At 37.0% G+C, this 23793-nt stretch overlaps 2 protein-coding genes across 12 annotated transcripts in view; one reads left to right on the forward strand and one right to left on the reverse strand.

The window, feature by feature from the left end:
* The window catches only part of VPS54 (VPS54 subunit of GARP complex), a 103459-nt gene extending 84363 nt beyond the window's left edge, over positions 1-19096 (forward strand). For 6 of the 7 annotated variants that reach the window (XM_069583038.1, XM_069583041.1, XM_069583035.1 and 3 more), the window contains 7 exons: positions 550-655; positions 1533-1620; positions 2183-2304; positions 2416-2496; positions 9137-9244; positions 11281-11375; positions 17692-19096. In XM_069583038.1, coding sequence (XP_069439139.1) covers positions 550-655; positions 1533-1620; positions 2183-2304; positions 2416-2496; positions 9137-9244; positions 11281-11375; positions 17692-17797 — 706 coding nt within the window. In that variant the 3' untranslated portion in view covers positions 17798-19096. Of the gene's footprint in view, positions 1-549; positions 656-910; positions 1018-1532; positions 1621-2182; positions 2305-2415; positions 2497-9136; positions 9245-11280; positions 11376-17691 lie in introns of those variants that run through there. The other variant, XM_069583042.1, reaches the window with a different exon arrangement.
* Positions 19097-19711: 615 nt separating this feature from the next.
* Positions 19712-23793, reverse strand: part of UGP2 (UDP-glucose pyrophosphorylase 2) — a 55748-nt gene continuing 51666 nt past the window's right edge. For all 5 annotated transcript variants that reach the window (XM_069583060.1, XM_069583059.1, XM_069583058.1 and 2 more), the window contains exons 9-10: positions 21327-21431; positions 19712-20169 (exon numbers count right to left, since the gene is read on the reverse strand). In XM_069583060.1, coding sequence (XP_069439161.1) covers positions 20062-20169; positions 21327-21431 — 213 coding nt within the window. In that variant the 3' untranslated portion in view covers positions 19712-20061. The remainder of the gene's footprint in view (positions 20170-21326; positions 21432-23793) is intronic.

Below are 23793 nucleotides of genomic sequence, written 5' to 3' on the forward strand. Positions count from 1 at the left end.
ATGAGCTTATAACTTTCTCATCTTTGGAAAACCTTTTGTGACTTACCAATAAGCTTCTTAGGAGATACATTGTTCTCAGAAGCCACAATTTCTTTTATCTCACTTAGAAAATCTAGACTAGGTCCTTCCTTAATTCAACATTTATAATAACCTGCTACATAATCAGAAACACTGCTTAAACTTTTTTCAGTATTGGCCAAGGATTTTTAAATTGGCCAAGGAATGGGATACCTGCCTTACTGAAAAGACTTACTGCAAGTGTCACACAGAGAGTGATGTGCTCATAGCACAAAATTTAAGGAAGTACCCTTTCTCAGTGTCATGAAAGTACATGCCCTACAGTTGCACAACCTTGAAACTGAGTGCCTTCTTAATATTACACCCTAGAGGTTTTCTGTTACCTTACTCTAGTCCCTACTTGCTCTACTTACAGGCAAAACCCATCATTGAACGGTTGCCAAAATCAGTATTGATTTTTGTATGTGAAATCAGTTTGATTTTTCTTGTTTTGAGTGCCTCCTGGTTCATCTCTCTCTCTCTTTTTGGTAGAACTGTATTGCTGTTGATAAGAATTATCCTTGAATATTGCCAGTGTGTGGATAATATCCCATCTGTGACTACTGACATGCTCACTCGTCTATCAGACTTATTGAAGGTATGTATGATTTCACTTTTATGGAAAAATAGTTGGAAGAAGTAATAGATTAGGGTGTGAGTAATCTTCCAACTCTTAGACATTTCAAGGTCATGGTATCTTTAAGACATTAATTTTGTGACATTTGGCTGTGGTTGATTCACAACATGTTATCTGAAGGCCACCTTCTTCCTTCTCACTCAACGTTTAGTGATTCCTCATTACACCTATAGAGTTGTTAATGACATTGGAGACAGGAGTTGATTTGTTCGTTAGGTGCTGAACATGACTGAGGCCACTTAGGTCAAAAAACCTGGACTGGTTTCAAATGTGCATGGAAGGAATTCACTGAACTTTACAAAATTCATCTCACTAAGGTTAGAGATTTTTCTTTAAATCATTCTTTCAGAACCATTGATGTGAACTGAAACTGTGGTGATAGTTTTATTCAGCCATTTGATATTAATAGATATTTTAAACTGCTAGATAGAAAAAAGGCTTTATTTTTTCAAATACCTAATCTATCAATTAATTCTATCCCAAAGTTGTCATATTTTAGTCCAGAAAGATTTTGTTACCCTTTTGAAAATAGGACTATCCAATTACAAAGACTAAAACAACAAGTTTTGTGATTGCAAATTCAAGATTAATTTTTGAACAACTGATTTTTAGAATTTCTCAACTTTTTCCTACCAGACTGTAAATACTATTATTGGGAAACATCCCCTTTTTTTTTCTGTCATTACATAAACAAATCCTAATTGCTCCTACTAGAAAAATTCATTTCGTCCTTGAATAAGAGAAAAGAGGAATGTATTATTAGAATTAACACATTGCCAGCATATAAAGTGTAGTTTTTAATAAATTGTTGGTTTTTTTCTCTTCCTTCCTTTGTTAGTACTTCAATTCAAGAAGTTGCCAGTTAGTTCTTGGAGCTGGTGCACTGCAAGTTGTTGGACTAAAAACAATAACTACAAAAAATTTGGGTATGGATTCTTGCATTTAATTTACATGCTGAGGCATTTCAGTGATGTCACTATGCTTAGGTTTTTATTATATGTGGTTTTTTTGTGCCTCTAACCAAAGGCTCTAAAAGTAGCTGTTCTACTTTACTTTTTTTATGTATTGCCATAATTGAAAAATAACTTCTGGAGAAATGTTACAAGGAATTTTTAGTTTAATAAATGTAAGTTATTAGAAGTTACACTACTGTTAAAAAATGTTAAAATATAATATGTATTAAGTACATAAGTGTGTATGGGGTGAAAGGTATCAATGTCATGAGAATCAGTTGTCCCCTTAGCTTCCTCATGCCATTCTACCCACAGCTTGAGTCCATTGGGAAAATTAGCATAATTCATTACATCATTCAGTATCAAATGATTTTCTTCAACAAAATGAAATATGTTGCTTTCTGTCACTGTGTCCTCCATTTATGTAATAAACTTGGGTCTGTAGAAAATTGATTTTTTACATAGTTTGATAGGTAATTAAAGTCAGCTAATACCTTTTTTTCCTCCATGTTATGTCCATCTCCTGGATCTTCAGCTCTTTCTTCACGCTGTTTGCAGTTAATTGTGCACTACATTCCTGTGATCCGGGCTCATTTTGAAGCTCGACTGCAACCTAAGCAATACAGTATGCTTAGGCATTTTGATCATATCACTAAGGTACCTTTTCATGTATTTTCTACTGGAGTTTCATAAATTTTAACTCCTTAATTGTTAAGTATTTTAGATGTGTCCCAGGTCTTTAATGTACAATGTTATTTCTCATTATAGGACTACCATGACCACATAGCTGAAATATCAGCTAAGCTTGTAGCGATAATGGATAGCTTATTTGACAAGCTGTTATCTAAGGTAATGATTTATGGAAATTATTAAGCTTTGCTTAAAAGCGTTGTGACTTTTCACAGTTAGTTCTAACAAGTCAAAATTCTTCAGAATTTAGGGAAAAACTTGAATGTTCAGATCACCCAAATAGTTGATCTTCATTTCCTAAAGGATTTGAGGATAGGGATGAGGGAAGATGATTTCAAAGATGAGAGAGACCCTTTATAGAAGTAATTTTATATTAGCTGCATTGAAAATTATGTATCTTCTTAAAAACATATTTTAGTTTGAAAGCTTCCAGAGATAGAATTGAGAAAATAAAAATCAAAATAGGGAAAAAATTAAATTATTTGTGATAAAGTGTGTTACTTTATTTTTTAGGCTAAAAAGCAGAGCCTGAAGTGCTGGGTTATTTCTATCATAGATACTCAGTTTCAGTATTTGTTTCTTATTTGCTTCCCATTCTAAATAGGTCATTAAAAGTAGCACTGTTTTCTAAAGAATTCTTAATCACATGGAGAGTATCTTCAGAAAAATGTCACTTAATCAGGCCTAGTCACTTTTGCCCTATCTCTCACTCTTTACTTTCCCTAAATTACTCAGTACATGTTTTAGAGAGAAAGCAGAAATCTCATAACTTGAGAGTTTGAAGCTTTGTTTAGTTTATACTTTTGCCCCAGAGCATTTTTAGAGTAATCTCATAAAGCAAGGCACTTTGATATGTTTTTCCTTCCACTTGGATCCTTCAAATTCTGAGGTGGCAAGAGCAGCAGACACATAAAAATTATAAAAAGACGAGATACAGTGGTGCCCATTAATACACAAATCTTTGAAGTTGACAGTGAGAAAGCAGTGATTGGAAAATAAGATTGTGTTGTTTAATGTTTAGTTCTCAAACATTTTGGTCATAGGACCTCCTTTACATTCTTAAAAATAATTGAGGACCCCCAAATAGCTTTTGTTTATGCAGATATAGCTATTAGTGAGTATCATATTAGAAATTAAAACTAAAAAGATTTAAAACTCATCTAGAAAAATGGTACTGATGAACCTATTTGCAGGGCAATAATAGAGACACAGATGTAGAGAACGGATCTGACACAGTGGGGAAAGGAGAGAGTAGGATGAATTGAGAGTAGCGTTGAAATAGATATATTACCATTTGTGAAATAGATAGTTGGTGGGAAGTTGCTGTAGAGCACAGGGAGCTCAGCTTGGTGCTCTGTGACAGCCTGAGAAGGGTGGGATAGGGGTTTCAGGGCAAGCTCAGGAGGAAGGGGATATATGTATGTAGATGGCTGATTCATGTTGTTATATGGCAGAAATCAGCACAACATTGTGGAGAAATTATCCTCCAATTAAAAATAAAAATTTGTTTTAAAAGAATAAAGAAACTTAAGGAATTTACAGTTGTGTGCAGACATACCTATATTATGCCCTCTAAATTACTAGTTTTGTGTGAAGAAAAATTATTTAGAAATTCTCTATTTTCTTCATGGTTGTGAAATGCAAGCTAAATTCAAAAACAGTTCCATTCCACCAGTTTCCTCTTTGATATATGACATTCTTCTGTGTGCCAAAAGTCAATGAATAATGCATGTAACTACCCTAAGAAGTTTACCATCTAATACAGCAGAGGACTTAACACCTAACAATATAGAGTAAAGTGAAAGTGAAAGTGTTAGTCGTTCAGTTGAATCCAACTCTTTGTGACCCCATGAACTGCAGCCTGCCAGGCTCTTCTGTCCATGGAATTCTACAGGCAAGAATACTGGAGCAGGTTGCCATTTCCTACTTCAGGGGATCTTCCTGACCCAGGGATAGAACCCAGATCTCCTGCATTGCAGGAAGATTCTTTACCATCTGAGCCACCAGGGTGATAATGTGAAAATGAAGTCGCTCAGTCATGTCCGACTCTTTGCGACCCCATAGACTGTAGCCTACCAGGCTCCTCTGTCCATGGGATTTTCCAGGCAATAGTACCGGAGTGGATTGCCATTTCCTTCTCCAGGGGATTTTTCCAATCCAGGGATCAAACCCAGGTCTCCCGCAATGAAGACAGACGCTTTACTGTCTGAGCCAAATGTAGAGTAAGGTAAATGTTAAATAGTGAGACTAATAATGAGCTGGGGAATAGAATGAAGCAAATCCAAAAAATGCTGGTACTCTTAAAACCTTTTCTTTATTCTATCAGGTCATCCAGAGTTTTTGAACAAGAATTGGGACTATGGCTAGACTTTTTCCTATAACATTTTATTGCATTCTTTTTGGTAAAGAAAAATAAAGAAGATAATGTAATGGACTTCCCATGTATTTATCACGTGTATTTAACTATCATTAACATTTTTCTTTTTTTGTTGAAATATTCTGTGGTTAGTTTGAGGCCCTGTAACATTTCATCCCTAAGTACTTAAGAATATATTTCTAAAAATTTGGGGAGGGATACTTTTTTTATATAATCACATGACTATATCTAACCAGCAAAATTTACAATAATTCCTTATTATCATCTAATACGTATTCCTATTTGAAACTTATCAGTTGTCCTAAGAAGTTATTTTACAATAATTTGTTTGAACAAAGGCTTTTACATGATCTACATATTACATTATGTAGAGGTTATTATGCCTCTTAAGTCTTTTATAAACTTCAAACATCTCCCTCCCCATTTTTTATGTCTTTTTTTAATGTTAAGAATGTGGCTAGACATTTGCAACTTTGTGTTTTCTTTACTACCATCCCCACTGATGACTTTTCATGTTACCCCTACATGTTACATTTTCCCTGTATAGCGCTCAGTCATATCCAACTGTTTGCGACTCCATGACTCAAGTCTGCCAGGCTCCTCTGTCCCCAGGGATTCTCCAGGCAAAAATACTGGAGTGGGTTGCCATGCCCTCTTCAAGTCTCTCAGTCATGTCCAACTCTTTGTGACCCCATGGACTATACAATCCATGAAATTCTCTAGGCCAGAATACAGGAGTAAGTAGCCTTTCTCTTCTCCAGGGGATCTTCCCAACCCAGGGATCAAGCCCAGCTCTCCGACATTGCAGGCAGATTCTTTATCAGTTGAGCCACAAAGGAAGCCCTGTATTATCAAGTCTGTATACCACTCCCTGCTCTACTTGCTTCCATGGGTTGCCCAGGAGTTTGGTCCAGTTTTTAATTCATACCAAAATAGCAGAGTGTTTGATTTGGGTTAGTCTCTCAATTTTTAGCTTTTCGTTTTCTTACCTGGAATTTTAATTTGGGGAAAGATGAATAGCATAGTAATAAAATATAGGTTGATTCTAAGAAGCTAGTAAGTAAGGGTACGTTTCCTTGAGCAGAATAAAGCATTAACATCTAATGATACTACTGGCTAGACTAATGTCCCAGCCACCATTAATTCATGTTGAGTTAAATTGTGTTAGGTTAACAGAGATACACAAAAGTGAAGGAACCTTTTATCTTGTCCCCAAATAGTAAAATATCTAGTATGATAATTATATCAGTAACTATTGCAGGAGGTAGATTATATAAAGTATCATAATAAAGTAAGGAAATGATTCAGTGCTGTTGAAGCTTTTAATGTTTTGAAAGACATGGTTGTTAGCTGGGGAAGTAGGTCTGGGAAAGCTTAATAGATGAGGCATGCATATAAAGTTTGCTTTTCACAATTAGAATGGGCTTCCCTGGTGGCTTGATGGTAAAGAATCCACTTGCTGATGCAGGAGACACAGGTTCAGTCCCTGGGTTGGGAAGATCCCCTGGAGAAGGAGATGGCAACCCATTGCAGTATTCTTGCCCAGGAAATCCCATGGAAAGAGGAGCCTGGCAGGCTACATATGGTTGCAAAAGAGTCGGACATGAGTTAGCAACTAAACAACAACAAGTAGAGCCGATTAAGTTGAGGCAAAGAGATACACTGAGGTAACAGCGTGAGTAGACATATTGATTGGAATCATAATAAGGAAGTTTAGTGTCAGGTTTTGGAGTTAGGTAGACCTAAGTTCAGAGAAGGCAATGGCACCCCACTCCAGTACTCTTGCCTGGAAAATCCCTTGGACAGAGGAGCCTGGTAGGCTGCAGTCCATGGGGTCGCTGAGAGTCAGACACGACTAAGCGACTTCACTTTCACTTTTCACTTTCATGCATTGGAGAAGGAAATGGCAACCCACTCCAGTGTTCTTGCCTGGAGAATCCCAGGGATGGGGGAGCCTGGTAGGCTGCCATCTATGGGGTCGCACAGGGTCGGACATGACTGAAGCGACTTAGCAGCAGCAGCAGACCTAAGTTCAAATTCCATGTTTGTCACACATGAGCCATTGAAGAACCTTCAGCAAATTCTTAATTTATTTAAGCCTCAGTTTCTATCTCTAAATGGGGATGATAATAAAAATCTCATAAAGATGTAATGAGGATTTATGAGATAATATATGTGGAGCACTTTTCTTTTATCATATCTTTGTATCTGACTAGAGACAGTTCCAGTAAACATTGATTGCTAATGCTTTTGCTGTTGTTTTTAATAATAACAAAAGTAAGTAATTCTATATAGCTAATGTATTAGGGTGGGTAAGCCCAAGAGTAGAGTGGGAGATATGTTGGAAAGGTAGAAGAGGGTGTTGACTACCAGTGGAAAGCTAAGCAGTTTAAGTCAGGTTGATGGAGGTACAATTTATGTTGAGTAAAAGTCATCCTCAGTATATAGTTTGATGAATGTTAACCTGAATGAGGTAGTAGAAGGACTACTAAACACCCTCTAGGGCATTTTTGAAGTTAATCCTTTCCCAATACCCCAAAACCATGACAACCACTGATGTGATTTTCTTCTATTTAGTTTTGTCTTTTCCAGTATGTCTTATAAATGGAATTATACAGAATTAACATCTTGTCCCAGGTTCCTTTCATTTAGCATAATGCTTTTGAAATTCATGGATGTTATCACATGTGTTAATATCTTGTTCATTTTTATTATAAAGTGGTATTGATTAAAGTACTACTATTTGTTTATCCATTTGATAAATAGATGTTTGGATTTTCTCCAGTTTCTGGCTGTTATGAATAATATACATTCATGGACACATCTTTGTATGGGCATGTGTTTTCTTTTGTGTTAATGCTTGAATATATTGATGTTGGCATAGAAATGTAAAACTTTATGGCAACTTTATTAAAAAAACTGCCAAATTATTTTCCAAAGTGACTGTACAATTTCATGATGTGTAAGACTTCTGGATACTCTTTTATCTTCACCAGCTCTGTCTGTTGTCTGTTTTTTAACATTAGTCTTCTAGTGGGTCTGCATTGAGTGATATCTCATTGTGGTTTTAATTTCTATAATGACTAATATGTTGAGTATCTTTTCATGTGATAGTTTGTCATCCGTACCTTATCTGTGGCAGTTTTTTGGTTGTCACAGTTTCGTGTGGAATGGTACTAGTAATTAGTGAGTAGAGACTTAGGATGCTACCGAATATCCTACAATACACAGGACAGCCCCCACAACAAAAAATTATCTAGCTCAGAATGTCAGTAGTGTAGAGGTTTAGAAATTCTGACCTAGAGTACTAACTAATGCATAAAATAATGTAAAAGTATAATTGGTGAGACTTAGTCACTGATTCAATACAAGGAAACAAAGAAAAGAAGGGGTTAAAAACTTAAGTTGGAGATTTCAAGTCTGTGTAACCAGGAGGATGGTAATACTGGTAATAGTAATTGAAACAGGTGAGAGAGCAGGTTTGGGAAAGCTCATGGTAAGCTCAAATGTGGATTGGAGCATGTAACGAATGTAATAAAGGGGAGCATGTAATAAAGTGGTTCATAACTAGAGATATATTAGAAGTCATGGGATTGAACAACATTGATAAGAGAAATGTGAGGAAGATAAGAGAGGATTAATATTAAAGTTGCTTTGCACTTAGGAGCAGAGAAGGCAATGGCACCCCACTCCAGTACTTTTGCCTGGAAAATCCCATGGATGGAGGAGCCTGGTGGGCTGCAGTCCATGGGGTCGCTAGAGTCGGACACGACTGAGTGACTTCACTTTCACTTTTCACTTTCATGCATTGGAGAAGGAAATGGTAACCCACTCCAGTGTTCTTGCCTGGAGAATCCCAGGGACGGGGGAGCCTGGTGGGCTGCTGTCTATGGGGTCGCACAGAGTCGGACATGACTGAAGCGACTTAGCAGCAGCAGCAGCAGCAGTCCATCTCTAGGGCTTCCCAGGTTGCACCATGGTAAAGAATCTGCCTACCAGTGCAGGAGATGCAAGAGATGCAGTTCCATCTCTGAGTCAGGATCCTCTGGAGTAAGGAATGGTAGCCTAGTGCAGTATTCTGGCCTGGAATATTCCATAGACAAAGGAGCCTGGTGGGCTACAGTCCATAGGGTCGCAAAGAGTCAGACCGTGACTGAGCAACACATCACACGGCCCTCTTATGAAGGGGAGCAGTCTGTGTTCTTAGCCACTAAATTATGCTGGCTGTCTCAAAGTAGATTAGAATTTTTGATGAAAAAATTTTGAGATTTGCATGAGTAGCACAGAAATAGTTGAAGTGTAAGCTTCAACTATATCAGAGTTAGATGTGTAAGGGCAGAAAATAATATGTTTTAGGGAACAGTGGGGATAGTACATATTACAGAGGACATGAATATAATTCTCATTATTTTTCCCTGCCAGTATGAAGTGAAAGCTCCCGTTCCTTCTGCCTGTTTCAGGAATATTTGTAAGCAAATGGCAAAAATGCATGAAGCTATATTTGATCTCCTTCCTGAAGAACAAACGCAAGTGAGTAGTAATTCCTAAAACTATTATATATATCATAATATACATGCAGAATTGAAGTGTTTTTATATACTGTTGGCACATGTAAGCTTAGTTCATGTTCCAATATGATCATTATTATTTTTTTCCAGTTGTTATATTGACTTGTGGAACATGGATAGAAATTTCTGATTTCAAAGCCCTCCTTGCCCTGACAGGCTAGTGCAGTGGTAGCTTTGCTCTGTGGCCAGCCATTCTAAAAAGCACATTTTTATTTGTCCATTGGGTCATCAGAAGTCCCAGATTCTACCAACATTATTTATTACGTTATTGGTTTGAAAATCAGGGTTAGCATTTAACCAGTGAATAGTAGAATAAGTTACACATTGATTATAATCCAAATTGGATAGGGAAGGAATTACTGTTTGACTTAATAACTCAAATCAGTATACTTTAATGTTTGTTAGGTCAGCATAAATGATGTGTAGTAGGCACAAATCAGGAAAAATAGCAAAATGGGTAGACTTTAGCATCTCTTGCCTATGAAGTATCCACCCTCTGCCTCTACTGTTTTCCCTACACTATCATCAGTGTTCTCTTCACTTTTCCATGACATTCCTACCCCTGACTTCCCTCAATTCCGTTTCCTAGTAGTACTTTAAAGGTTCTAGTACTTCTTTTTTTCAGTCTTCTTTATCCACCTTAGTTTGTTCCCTTTATACCAGGTGATCAATCAAGCTTAGTTGTATTTAGGGTCTGGAAGATCCCCTGGAGGAGGGCATGGCAACCCACTCCAGTGTTCTTGCTGGAGAGTCCCATGGACAGAGGAGCCTGGCGGGCTACAGTCCACGGGCTTGCAAAGAGTCAGACATGACTGAAGCGACTTAACAAACACAGTGTTATAATTAGTACAAGCCTAGTTGTTATATGACTAATGATCTTAGCTTTCACTGGAATTTTTGCTCTTCAGACAAATTTCTTATTTCAGTTTGTCTCTAATTGGTTGAGTGCATAGCATTGGTATTTGGGAGCAAAGTGTAGGTTTTGTAGTGTCTCTTCCCTGCTTTTTCTTCTGCTGGTCTCCTTTTCCACACCACCTTGAACTTCCATCTTATACTAGCTATTACCATCTTCTCATGTTTTCCTAGGTTTTTATTAATCATACTAACTTTATGAATAAATATCATCCACCATCTCTGGGGTCACTGAGGACTTAGGAGGAGCTTTGAGATATGGAGCACCCACTAGGGTCTCTTTTTTCCTTTCTCAGTCTTCCTAGCCAAACCATCATTTTCATTCCATATGCAAGATCCCCCACCTCTGACATTCCGACCTTCTGAATTTGCCCTCTGAGTTCTAATTCTGGAGCAGGACTTAGCCAGGTCAGTGAGCTGAATACACAGGTATTTCGTGTATTTTTATCTGCATCTTCATGTAAAGTGAACTCTTTTCAAACCTGGGCACAAAGTATAGATTTTATGTCGTTATTGTCATTTGAGTACCAGTGATTCCATAAAACTTCTTCATAGATGACTTTATATATTTTTGTCATGGAAAATATATTTCACAAAATTGTTCCCATAGATTAATTTTATATAATTTCAGGTCAGGCATTTCCCAAAGAATTACTGGGCCATTGCATTAAAAATCTGCATATGGAGTGATAAAATACTTCCAAGTAATTTAGAAGGGTAACAATAGCCTTCCTTTTACCATTGTGACTTTTTTCTCTGTCAGGTTCCTAGTTAATGCAGAATTCTCCATCTTTTCTCTATTCTTTTTACCTGTATGGTTCATCCCATTTACATATTCCAGAAGACTTTTAAGGGGCAGAAAGGCAGTAGTAAATCATATCACTAAAAGGAGTACTGCTGTGAAAGGCAAAAAGAGCTTTTACCCAACTAAGGAGAAAAACTATACTGAAATAGCAATTCTGTACTTTCAGAGGAGCATTGTAAAAGTATATGTCAAAGCAAAAAAATTTTCTCCAAATAATATTAATTACTTTTATCTTCTGTGTCAGTAGAGCTTTAAGAATCTTAGTTTTGTTTCTTTTCCAGATGTTATTTTTAAGAATTAATGCAAGTTACAAACTCCACTTGAAAAAGCAATTATCTCACTTAAATGTGATAAATGATGGAGGACCTCAAAATGGGTATGTTTTCAACATATTTTTACCGCATACTACCATATTGAGTTGTTTGATTAGTTTTTATTCATTACAATGTCCTTTACCACTGTAATCTTGCCAGGGCCCGACAGTTGTAAAATCAGCAATCTTTGCCTTTTTTTTTTTTTTTCCCTCTGTGGAGGTGCTGTATCTCTATATCTATCTGTCTGTTTATGTTAAAGTGTTTTATAAATGGTCAGTTAGTTAACTGACATTACAGGTCTACTTTGAGGCAGTGTGCATTAGTAGCACCTCCTTAGGTAGGTCACCCAGTAGTCTTCAGCTGTCCAGACAGGACTTAAAGTCCTACTTTGTACCTGTATGACCATGAGAAAGTCACTTAAACTCTGCCTTATGTATAAAATGAGAGTGATAAAAATCTCTTTAATTCCTCCACAGGGTTACAAAAAATAATGTGCATATATTTTCTTGTAAGCCATTGAACAAATTTTATGTATTATTGGTAAAATAATATGACATATAAAACATAAGATTTAGAATCAGAAAACTTGGGTTAAGTTTGGCCACTTACTAGCTCTATAACTGAGCAAGTCACTTAATATCTCTGAGCCTTAATATTTCTTATATTGGGAATGATAAGTTCTGTCACAGAATTTTTCTTAAGAGCAATGTAGGTTAGGATATGAATTTAAAGATTATATAAAATGCAAGGCACTGATCATATAAGTTACACCTTAGTATGATTTCTGTACTCTGTTACCTGTTCATGGATTTTTAGGAATGGAATATTTTTTTTCCCCATTAAAGACATTCAGGCTTAAATTTCAAACTTACAGGGACAAATGTAAAAACCATATTTTGGAATCAGAAGTTGGCTTTGCCCTTAAAAAAAAAAGTATGTTTGACCCTTGAATGGTAGGGAAGGGCATTAGGTGTGCTGCCCTCTAGCAGTTGAAAAATTTGAGAATAACTTAAGGACTTGGCCCTCCATATACAGGGTTTCTCTGTACCCACAATTCCATATTCACAGATTCAACCAATTGCAGATCATATAATGCTCTAATATTTACTATTTTTAAAAAATGGACCCACACAGTTAAAACCTGTGATGTTGGAGAATACAGTAAATTGATTTTGCAGAAAACTATTTGTAAGCTTCAAACTGCTGAATTTGTCTGCCAGGCTGAATTTAAGTTTTATGTAAAAATCTGATTTTCTTTTGATTGTTACCTGGTTCTTCTTTTTTTAAAGAATGATTTTATTTTCAAAAATTTCAAAGCCACAGAAAAGTTTAATGACAGTATAATGAATACCAAATATCTCTCAGACACTATTCAAAGAAACCTAATACTGTTTTAAAGTCCTATTCCTCTCATATATTCCTACTTTTATTCCCATAACTGAATCTTGCTAGTTGGTTGTTTTCAGACCAGTAGATCTGAAGCATCCAAATTAATTCATCACCTGTTGTTTTCTTTGTTAATATAACTGTTTGGGGATTGGCACCTTCAAGATCTTCATTGTCTCACACTTTTAAAAACAGTAATACTTAGTAAGTCAAATATGTCTTTGACTGATCCCTTGACGGATAGAATTTCCTGAAAACTTACCTCTAGACTCTAGCCAAAGACAGGAATTTTTTTTCCTGAAATGGCTCTAAAATTTTACTTTTTTCAAGCTGAAATTAGGACATAACATAAACATTTCACAGTTAAAAATTCAGTGGCCCTTAGTGCCTTCACAAGCAACACCTCTGTGCAACCACCAGCTTTGTCTAGTTCCACACATTTTACAGAATGAAGCAGGGAAAAGGCTAATAGAGTTCTGCCAAGAGAATGGACTGGTCATAGAAAACACCCTCTTCCAACAACACAAGAGAAGACTCTACACATGGACATCACCAGATGGTCAATACCGAAATCAGATTGATTATATTCTTTGTAGCCAAAGATGGAGAAGCTCTATACAGTCAGCCAAAACAAGACTGGGAGAGGACTGTGGCTCAGATCATGAACTCCTTATTGCTAAATTCAGACTTAAATTGAAGAAAGTAGGGAAAACCGCTAGACCATTCAGGTATGACCTAAATCAAATCCCTACTGATTATACAGTGGAAGTGAGAAAAAGATTTAAGTGAGAAAAAGATCTGATGGACAAAGTGCCTGATGAACTATGGATGGAGGTTCATGACATTGTACAGGAGACAGGGAGCAAGACCATCCCCAAGAAAAAGAAACGCAAAAAAGCAAAATAGCTGTCTGAGGAGGGCTTACAAATAGGTGTGAAAAGAAGAGAAGCCAAAAGCAAAGGAGAAAAGGAAATATATATCCATTTGAATGCAGAGAATAGCAAGGAGAGATAAGAAAGCCTTGTCAGTGCAGAGAAATAGAGGAAAACAATAGAATGGGAAAGACTAGGGATCTCTTCAAGAAAATTAGAGATAGCAAGGGAACATTTCATGCAAAGATGGGCTCGATAAAGGACAGAAATGGTATGGACCTAACAGAAGAACTGTACAAAAAGGATCTTCATGACCCGGATAATCACAATGATGTGATCACTCACCTAGAGCCAGACATCCTGGAATGTGAAGTCAAGTGGGCCTTAGGAAGCATCACTACGAACAAAGGTAGTGGAGGTGATGGAATTCCAGTTGAGCTATTTCAAATCCTGAAAGATGATGCTGTGAAAGTGTTGCACTCAATATGCCAGCCAATTTGGAAAATTCAGCAGTGGCCACAGGACTGGAAAAGGTCAGTTTTCATTCCAGTCCCAAAGAAAGGCAATGCCAAAGAATGCTCAAACTACTGCACAATTGCGCTCATCTCACAGACTAGCAAAGTAATGCTCAAAATTCTCCAACCCAGGCTTCAATGATTCGTGAACTGTGAACTTCCAGATGTTCAAGCTGGTTTTAGAAAAGGCAAAGGAACAAGAGATCAAATTGCCAACATCTGCTGGATCATGGCAAAAGCAAGAGAGTTCCAGAAAATATCTATTTCTGCTTTATTGACTATGCCAAAGCCTTTGACTTTGTTGATCACAACAAACTTTGGAAAATTCTGAATGAGATGGGAAAACCAGACCACCTGACCTGCCTCTTGAGAAATCTGTATGCAGGTCAGGAAGCAACAATTATAACTGGACATAGAACAACAGACTGGTTCCAAAGAGGAAAAAGAGTGTCAAGGCAGTATATTGTCAGCCTGCTTATTAACTTATATGCAAAGTTCATCATTAGAAACGCTGGGCTGGATGAAGCACAATGTGGAATCAAGATAGGTGGGAGAAATCTCAATAACCTCAGATATGCAGATGACACCACCCTTATGGCAGAAAGCGAAGAACTAAAGAGCCTCTTGATGAAAGTGAAAGGGGAGAGTGAAAAAGTTGGCTGGAAGCTCAACTTTCAGGAACAAAGATCATGGCATCTGGTCCCATTACTTCATGGCAAGTAGATGGAGAAACAGTGGAAACAGTGGCAGACCTTATTTTTTTAGGCTACAAAATCACTACACCCATAAAATAAAAAGACGCATACTCCTTGGAAGAAAAGTTGTGACCAACCTAGACAGCATATTAAAAAGTAGAGACATTACTTTGCCAACAAAGGTCCGTTTAGTCAAGTCTATGATTTTTCCAGTAGTCATGGATGGATGTGAAAGTTGGACGATAAAGAAAGCTGAGTGCCGAAGAATTAATGCTTTTGAACTGTGGTATTGGAGAAGGCTCTTGAGCATCCCTTGGACAGGTAGGAGATCCAACCAGTCCATCCTAAAGGAATTCAGTCCTGAATGTTCATTGGAAGGACTGATGCTAAAGCTGAAACTCCAATACTTTGGCCATCTGATGCAAAGAGCTGACTCATTTGAAAAAAACGTGATGCTGGGAAAGATTGAAGTCGAGAGAAGAAGGGGACGACAGATGATGAGATGGTTGGATGGCATGACTGACTCAATGGACATGAGTTTGAGTCAGATCCGGAGTTGGTGATGGACAGGGAGGCCTGGTGTGCCGCCCTCCATGGGGTTGCAAAGAGTTGGACACGGCTGAGCAACTGAACTGAACTGAAAGTTTTTACTACCTCAAGAGGAAATCCCAGGCCTGTTAAGTGTGCATGCTTGTGTCCGACTCTGCGACCTTATGGACTGGAGCCTGGTGCCCTCCTCCAGGGGATCTTTCCCACTCAGAGATCGAACCTGCATCTTTTATGTCACCTGCATTGGCAGGCGGGTTTTTTACCACTAGCACCACCTCCAAAGCCCCATTAAGCAATGTTCCCTTCCTTCTCCCCTTTCCCACACATTTTCTTTTTAATGTGATTTTCTTTTTCTCCATTTCAAGGCATTTTAAAAGTACAGAGACATATGGAGAATATTTGTATTTCTGTTACTTAGAATTGATCAATATTAACAATTTTAATTTTCACTTGAAAACAAAGTTCAGCATTTTTTAAAATTGGCATTCCAAACAAAGCTTGAGTACCCCTTGACCCCTATCTCGAGTCCTTTTCTCTTTTTCCCAGCCCTTCGGCAGTGTTTCTAGTAGATCTGGTCTATATCCTTTAAGTTCTTCTCATTTACCTCTTTATCTCAGAAAAAATGGGGAGCTGCTTTATTATTTACATGATATTTTGTACATATACTGCTTGCTTTTTCTATTATTTATTTATGCTGATATATAAAAATCATCCATTTTTTATTGCTTTATTGTGTTCTTCCACATGAATCAACCATATTAATGTATCCATTTCACCTAGTGATTGATTTTAGTTTATTATTTTTTTCCATTACAATCACAGTGAAGATCTTCCCTTATACATGTCTAATGATGTGATGTTTTCTTTACGGTTCATATCTAGAAGTGAATCAGATGTACATTTTCACTCCACTAGGATTTGCCAGAATGCTCTCCAAAGTGGCTGTACCAAGTTTGCATTCCCTTTTATTCTACATCTTGCCAGCATTTGCTGTTACATTTTTAAATTGTTGCCAGTCTAATGGATACAATGGTATTTTGTTTTGATTTGCATTTCCTAATGTCTGTCTTCACATATTTGTCATTCAGGTGTTTTCATCTGTGACTTTTTGTACTTTGCCCATTTTTTATCTGGGTGTTTTTTTTCTTGCTGATTTTAGATTTTTGCATATGCCTTCAAATTAATCCTTCATTGGTTACATATATTGCACATATTTGCTTTTCTTTTTTGTCCTTTTACCAAACAAAAATTCTCAGCTTTGATGTACAGCATATACTTTCTATATACTTTCTTCTATAGACTATAGTTTTGTTAAACATAACTTGATCTTTTAAAATGGAGATTTATGTTAATTTTGGTTAATTTTTAATGTGGGAAACTTGCCTTAAAAAGACTTTGTTCTTTTCAGAGCCTCTGCTGTTAGTTTCAGTGTATTTACTGATCCTATTATCACAGAAAACATAATTTATTCTTTTATGAATTATAAAGCACTCTGAACCAGAAATTTCAAACAAAAATATGGTTGTAACTAAATTCTGCCATGTGACAAAAGCTGAAACATTAAGTACACAAGTACAAAGGTATCTGTAGACTCTAGTACATAAAAATATCCTTGCCCCCTTGTAGTCCAGCAATCCAGACCTTACATGCTCTTTAAAATATCAAAGCTGTGTTTGTTTCCTCTTTCTTTATAAAATACTAAATCAAGATCTGGTTTTTTTCTCTGTGGGCCACATCTGTCAACATATATGTCTCATCAGACTGGTCCCTATTTCTTGTGTGTGGAGCTATGATATTTATCTGAGCCTTCTTTCCAGGAGTGTTTTTTCAAGGATAAGCATTAATATGACAGCTAAATACTCAAAAGTGTAATTCTTGGCTTTTTGTCAAGTATTGTTATATTATCAGTATCAAGTTTTGTATCCAGTAGTACTTACATGTGAGTACCAGCCTTCATTTTTTTTAAGATGGAACTCAGGAAACCTTGTCTTTCTTTTTCTTGAGTTCACTAGTGACATACACGTATACTCTAGTGACAACTGATCCAAAAAAAAAAACTTATACCATTATTTTTCTGTTTCATACTGTTTTAAGATAAATTTATTTATGAAACTGACTCCAGTCTTTTGGAGAGACAGAATTGTTTCAACAAAACTGTTGAAAGAGACAGCATTATATGATCTAACTATATGATAGTAGGAATCCTACTAAGAGAAATATATTGACGTTTGGTCCCTAGGGCATCCAAATTTTAAATCACAGTCAGTCTAGAAGCTAGGATAGGTCTTTTACTTTGTGAGCACAGCTACTTTATTTGAAATGAAAGCATGAGATTAAAAAAATTTTCTCTCCAATGTTTAGGTTGGTCACAGCAGATGTAGCTTTTTACACTGGAAATCTTCAAGCCTTAAAAGGCCTTCAAGATTTGGACCTAAATATGGCCGAGATCTGGGAACAGAAAAGGTGATGACATACTGGAAAACTGGGTAGTTCATCTGACCAGGGGATGTGTGTTTATGATGGAAACATGGACGCCTGTGACTCAAGAACTGAATCTGGAGCCCACCGTGAACCGGGATTGGGGAAGGGGAAAAGGAGTGTGTCAGTGTAGGGAAAGTGGGATTCAGTGGGATCTACAAGGAATGCCATTTGTGTGCTTCCTTCAGTGAGGAGTAACTGATCAGGTGTCTATAACATTTTTCATTCTCTCTGGAAACAGACTCAGGTTTCTTTGGACCAAATCCAAAAGAACACATAGCTGTAACACAGCTGTAGTTGACTAGAATGCTCTGTATACTTTATATTAAAAAATGCTTTGCATTTCTTCCAGTGCAATGAAATTCATATGGTGTCCCACTTTATTTAATGATGGTACAATTTAAAATATTAAAATCTTACTCAACCTCTGTAGAAAGTTTTCTCTATGAAAGTAAAGCTGTTTGAAAAATTATTTTTTTACAGATCTTTCTATAAAAAATAAACATCTTTTGATTGCTTGGATTTAGGAATTCAGTTTTTGTTTTAGTGACCAATGTTAAGTTTCAGGCTTTGTGTGTTGCAAATTTTATCTTCTTATCACCGCTCTATGTCAACTGCGTAAAGCCTTCCAGAATAGTCTAAATACTTGAAAGGCTAATCACAAGTAATAATTAAAGAGTAAGATTTTGGTGTTTATTTATGCAACTATTAATTTAAATACTTATCAGATGTGGTATATGAAAGCCTGCAGTTTAACAGCTGTATTTTTATAAAAGTATCTATGAAGGGTTGGGGTGTTTCTTTCCTTTTTATTTTTAGGGGCAAGAATACATTTTCATATATTCTGCCTAATTTTGAGTTCTCATTTTAACATTTAGATAACATTGAAGTATGCCCCCCGCCTCCTTGGGTTCTTGTTTGTAAGTTACTTTCAGTGTGTATATGAACAAAGACCAGGGATAGATAGAACTTTTAAAATATAGGCTGCTGTGTTGGGGCCAGAAATATAAGGTGATGAGTAAATTACTTAAATTAAAGACTTTTATAATACCTACCTTCAAAATTAGAATTAAATGAAAGTGCCTGTGCCTCACTTCACACCAGGAATCTTGCCTAACCCTGTCAGAGTGCCTAACCTTGTGGTGATTATGTACAATGAAATAGTCTTATTTTGTGCTCTTTGGTTTTCTAAAAGGAAAGCCTGTTTTCTTTCTTTCCTTTATCCTTATTACAGAGGTATGTCATTGGTTCTTCAACTGTCTGTCTAAAATAAAGCTGTAAAAAATTACCAGACTTTAAAAGACAACTTTTTTTAATAGTATACAGTAAATTTTAAATAAGCAGCTTACTCAAAAACAAGCATGGAAGAACTGAAAAATGTAATCGATTCTTAGAGAAAAGCCAAAATTCAAACTGTCAGCAGACCTGGATTTGGAAGGTTATTCAAGAACATTTTCAGTGACAGCAAAGCAGCTTCAAGCAATGAAGCTTCAAGGAAAGGGAACTTTTTTATAAAGTTACGCCCTCACCCTGCTATACTAGAGAACAAGGATGTGAAAGAAATGCACTACCTCTGCCCACCCCACCCCCTTCAGCTGGGAAAAGAAATACCACTTTGTTTCAGTAAATGGAGAGTCTGTGGAAAGCATGGCAGGCATCCCAGTTTCAGAACTAGATGAAAGATATACCTTCAAGTTTAATTCCTATGGAAATAATGACGTGGTTAATTCTCAGAAATGTAAAAACTGGATTTGTTAGGTAACTGGCCAGTGAGTACTTATATATTCCAGGAGCAAATATTTCAATTGATAGAGTAAATCTTTCAACTGTTTGGCAAGAGTAAACCAAATTTTTTCTTCAGCATTTCATAAAGTTAGCATTGAAAAGTATGAGTGTACACATGTATTGCTTCACAGCTTTATTTTTGAAATCACAAGCAGTTCAAAATGACCATCACTGAGGCCTCTGTTAAAAGATTTTCCAGCAGAGCTGCCTCAGTTTTAAGATTAAACAATATTGCACTTTCAGATGAATTAACTTTCAGGATCTTCTTCCAAAAAGAAAAGTATTGCTTCCATCTGTGCTTTTCTTAGACTAAAAGCATACTGCAGAAAACTCTACTTTAAAAATTAACACTGCAGGGTACAGTAACATAGAACAGTACCTGCCTATTTTATAATCTTAGAGGAACTTTTCATTGTGAGAAACTGTTTAGCCCATAATGAGTATAAAGTGTGTACAGTATTTTTCATTTCAGTGGTCCAAGATACGCAGGTTCCCAGATACAATCTTGTTCTCTAATACTGCTCCAGGTGGGATGTCAATTCGGTCACCGTGATTTGCAATGATGATAACCGTTCCCTAAGTGACAGAAAAAACAAGAGTAATTGCAACGGCAAGCTGAAATGCAGTTGATTTTCATACAGTTATCAAGTTTATGTAGAACTTCACTTACAATGGAGTAAGCATATTTATAAGCAATATGAAATATGAAAAACAAATGGCCTGTTAAAGGAAACTGTAATGTGTCCTGTCACAGCGCTGGCAGTAGTTCTGGTACCATCTCTGATAAGGAGGCAAGGAATCTAGGAGTGGGAAGTGGACCAGTGCCACAGCATGACTGGCCCTTTCAAAGAACTACTTGCAAGGCCACCAGCATTATCTGCCTTCAGAAACTACACGGTGCTTGGTTTTTATCTACATACAGGTTTGTTTGTTTTTTTAAAGAACAGTTTTATGATTCATATTTAAGTAACACTGTTTAGATAAGGCAGTATCAGCAATAATTATATATATCTTTTTGTTTTTTCAAGATCTTTAAGTCACTTTAATAAGAACACATGAAATCTAGGTATGAAATTAAAAAAATACTTGATTAGGAAAAAAGTGTTGTATCTTTGGTTCTGAACTTGAATATTCACACCCATAGTCCTTCCTATTCCTTATGCTAGGCTGGAATGATACTCAAAGTACTCAAGCACTGTAGTAATGTGAACGAACATCTTCATACTGATGACATTTTACTTTAACAGGAATAGATTATAATCAGTATAAATGGAGTTGTTATTTTTTTCTACTTTCAAATAGTCATCTTTAGTGAATGCTAATTTATCAGTGATTCAATTTTAAAGACTGTCATATTTCAATAAAATAGTACCAATTCAATTATTTAATAGTGTTTGCTTTCCATTTGAATGCTATGTTCCACAGAATTCCTATACACAACAATTATGATTATATTTTGACTATGTTGTATGTCTATGGATGACAGTATTAATACTAAATATTGAAGGAAGCTATTTCATTTTGAAAATGCGTATCTTATAAGTGTTGTATGTCTATGGATGACAGTATTAATACTAAATAATGAAGTAAGCTATTTCATTTTGAAAATGCATATCTTATAAGCAATCTGGTACAGAGTAAGAAATATTCCTTAAAATAAAGGTAAATTTAGGACTAGAGGATGAAACCTGTCTTACAAAACTATAAGAACTATAATTTTCATCATAACACACCTTTAATGAAACATTCTTGCCAAATGTCACATCTCCTGAAACTGTGAGGTGATCCAGTTCAAGCATATCTGGTATACTTTCAAATCTTCTTAGATAATCCTGAACCTGAAAGAAAAATGGAAACATAAAAATTGTTTCAAAAATCGGTTAACAGAAAAACAGGGATTAAATTAACAAGGTTTACGGTTCAAGTTTAACATTCTGTTTATGGCCAAGCTCAGGCCTTTTATGGGAAGAACCCTATTTATTAAGGACTCATTATGTGAGTAGTGAGAGCTTATATAGCCTGTGTAGTAGAGACCAGGAGGTAAACTTTGTCCCCACAATCAAGTGTTTATGCTACAGCTGAGTAGATTGGACATTAAAATAGTAGTAGGTAAAAAATAACCACCATGCTAAAAGCCAGGTGAGTGGTTCACATAATCTGGAGTTAGTTGGAAAAGAGATCATCATGGTTTGAAGCAAGCTAGACTGGAGCTGGGCTTTATGAAATGGGTAGGATTAACAAGAAATGGAATACAGTTCTGGAAGAACACCAACACAAAGTATCAAGATCACTATCTTTGCCTCTTACTTCCTTAGATTTACTGGCACTAGAAATTGTCCTCTATGGCCTTGTTTCCTATTTTGCTGAGAAGCACAAAAGCAACAGGAAAATTTACACTGGCCTTTACCACTACCACCCACTTGCTCTGGAGTTACCTGTCTCTCCTAGTTCTGGGGTCAGACCATTTCTATTTCAACTTAAGACTAACCCTTCTTATGGTTACTGCCCAAAGATACTGTGAAGCAATGCTCCTTTCTCCCTCTTCAGTGCTCCTTCCCTCTTGATTCTATCAGTTTGCATCAATGTGTGAAAGTGAAGTCGCTCAGTCCTGTCCGACTCTTTGTGACCCCATGGGCGGTAGCCTGCAGGCTTCTCCGTCCATGGGATTTTCCAGGCAAGAGTACTGGAGTGGGTTGCCATTATAGAACATGCTACAAATTCTCCCAACTTAAAAACAGAACTCGAAAACCTTATATCCCTCTCTACCTATAGACTCATTTTTATGTTTTTCTTTAAGGCAAAACTCTTGAATAAGTTTTCGCATTCAGTATCTTCAATTTCTTTTCTATTCTCTCTTAAATCCATGCCAGTCAGGCTCCAGAACCTCTATACTGTTACAGCAAATTGTGAGTTCTCACTCATCATCCTTGAGTTGGCCACAGCACTTGACTACAAATGACCAGTTCCTCTCTCGTGAAACATTTTCTTCATTTGGCTTCAGGCCACACACAGTCATGGTTTTCTACCCAGTTCTTCATCTGCAGCTCTGCAGTCACCTTTGCTGCTTCCTCCACCATATCCGCATCCTCCAGCCTTGGCGTTCCTCAGGGCTCAGTTCTTGACTCCCTACCACGCCATTAACTCCCTCAGTGATCCTTATGGTTTTAAATACCCAGTTATAAACTGACAACTCTCAAATTTACCTTGTTTCTAGATTTTTCCTCTGACCTCCAGACTCATATATTCAGCTTCTCCATTTGAAAGTCCAAGTACACTATCTCCAAAATCTAACTGTCCATTATGCTCCCCCTAAACCTGCTCTATCCAAGCTTTCCACACCCTCAGTAAAAGACAACTCCACATTTCCAGTCACACAGGCCAAAAACCTTAGAGCCATCTGTACTATTCTCTTTTACCCTCCTACCCAGTAAATCCTGTAGGTACAAATTACAAAATATTTCATAATGTTACCGTTTTTCACTATTTCCCCTGCAGCCTCCCTGCTCCAAGCCAGAATTCCAGTGACAGCCTATTCCCTGGTCTCCCTGATTCTACCCTTGCTCACCAGGTTGGTCACTTCATCCCTTCATTGACTTTCTCCAATGGCTTCTCAACCCCGAGAAGAAAAAAGCCACACTCCCAATACTCAATTACAAGGTTCTACACAATCTGGCCTGTTATGTCTTTGACCATCTATCTCCCACCCCCATTGCTCACTTGCTCACTGTGCTTTAGGAACCCTAAAACATGTTCTTCCTCAGAGCAACTAGCCATTGCCCTCTCAACCCCTGTTCTCAAACTGAGACAGCCTAAAGTTCTTATCTCTTGCAGGGTATGGAAGAGGCTAGAAAGAGTGGGAGGGAAGGAAGGGAAGATGAGGTTAGGTGGAAAATGGAAATTCCATCTCAGGATCTGGGAAGATGGCGGGTCCATGTAGCACCATGATTTTCCCAGCCTGAGCAGGCAGATGAGGGAGGCACCAAAGACAGGGAGACTTCTAAAATGCATGATGCTGTCCTGGAAATTCCAACCTGGCCACAGGACCCAGAATCACAGCCCAGGAATGTATAAGGGCAGTGCAGATATCCGAACCAGGTGACACTAAGCTACAAGCAGGACTAGAATAGACTTGGATGGCATAGGCCACACAAACGCTAAACCCTGTCACTTCATTAGCCTCACAGCATTTTATGTGATTAC

The sequence above is a fragment of the Ovis canadensis genome, chromosome 3 (genome assembly GCF_042477335.2).
Source record: "Ovis canadensis isolate MfBH-ARS-UI-01 breed Bighorn chromosome 3, ARS-UI_OviCan_v2, whole genome shotgun sequence".
NCBI lineage: Eukaryota > Metazoa > Chordata > Mammalia > Artiodactyla > Bovidae > Ovis > Ovis canadensis.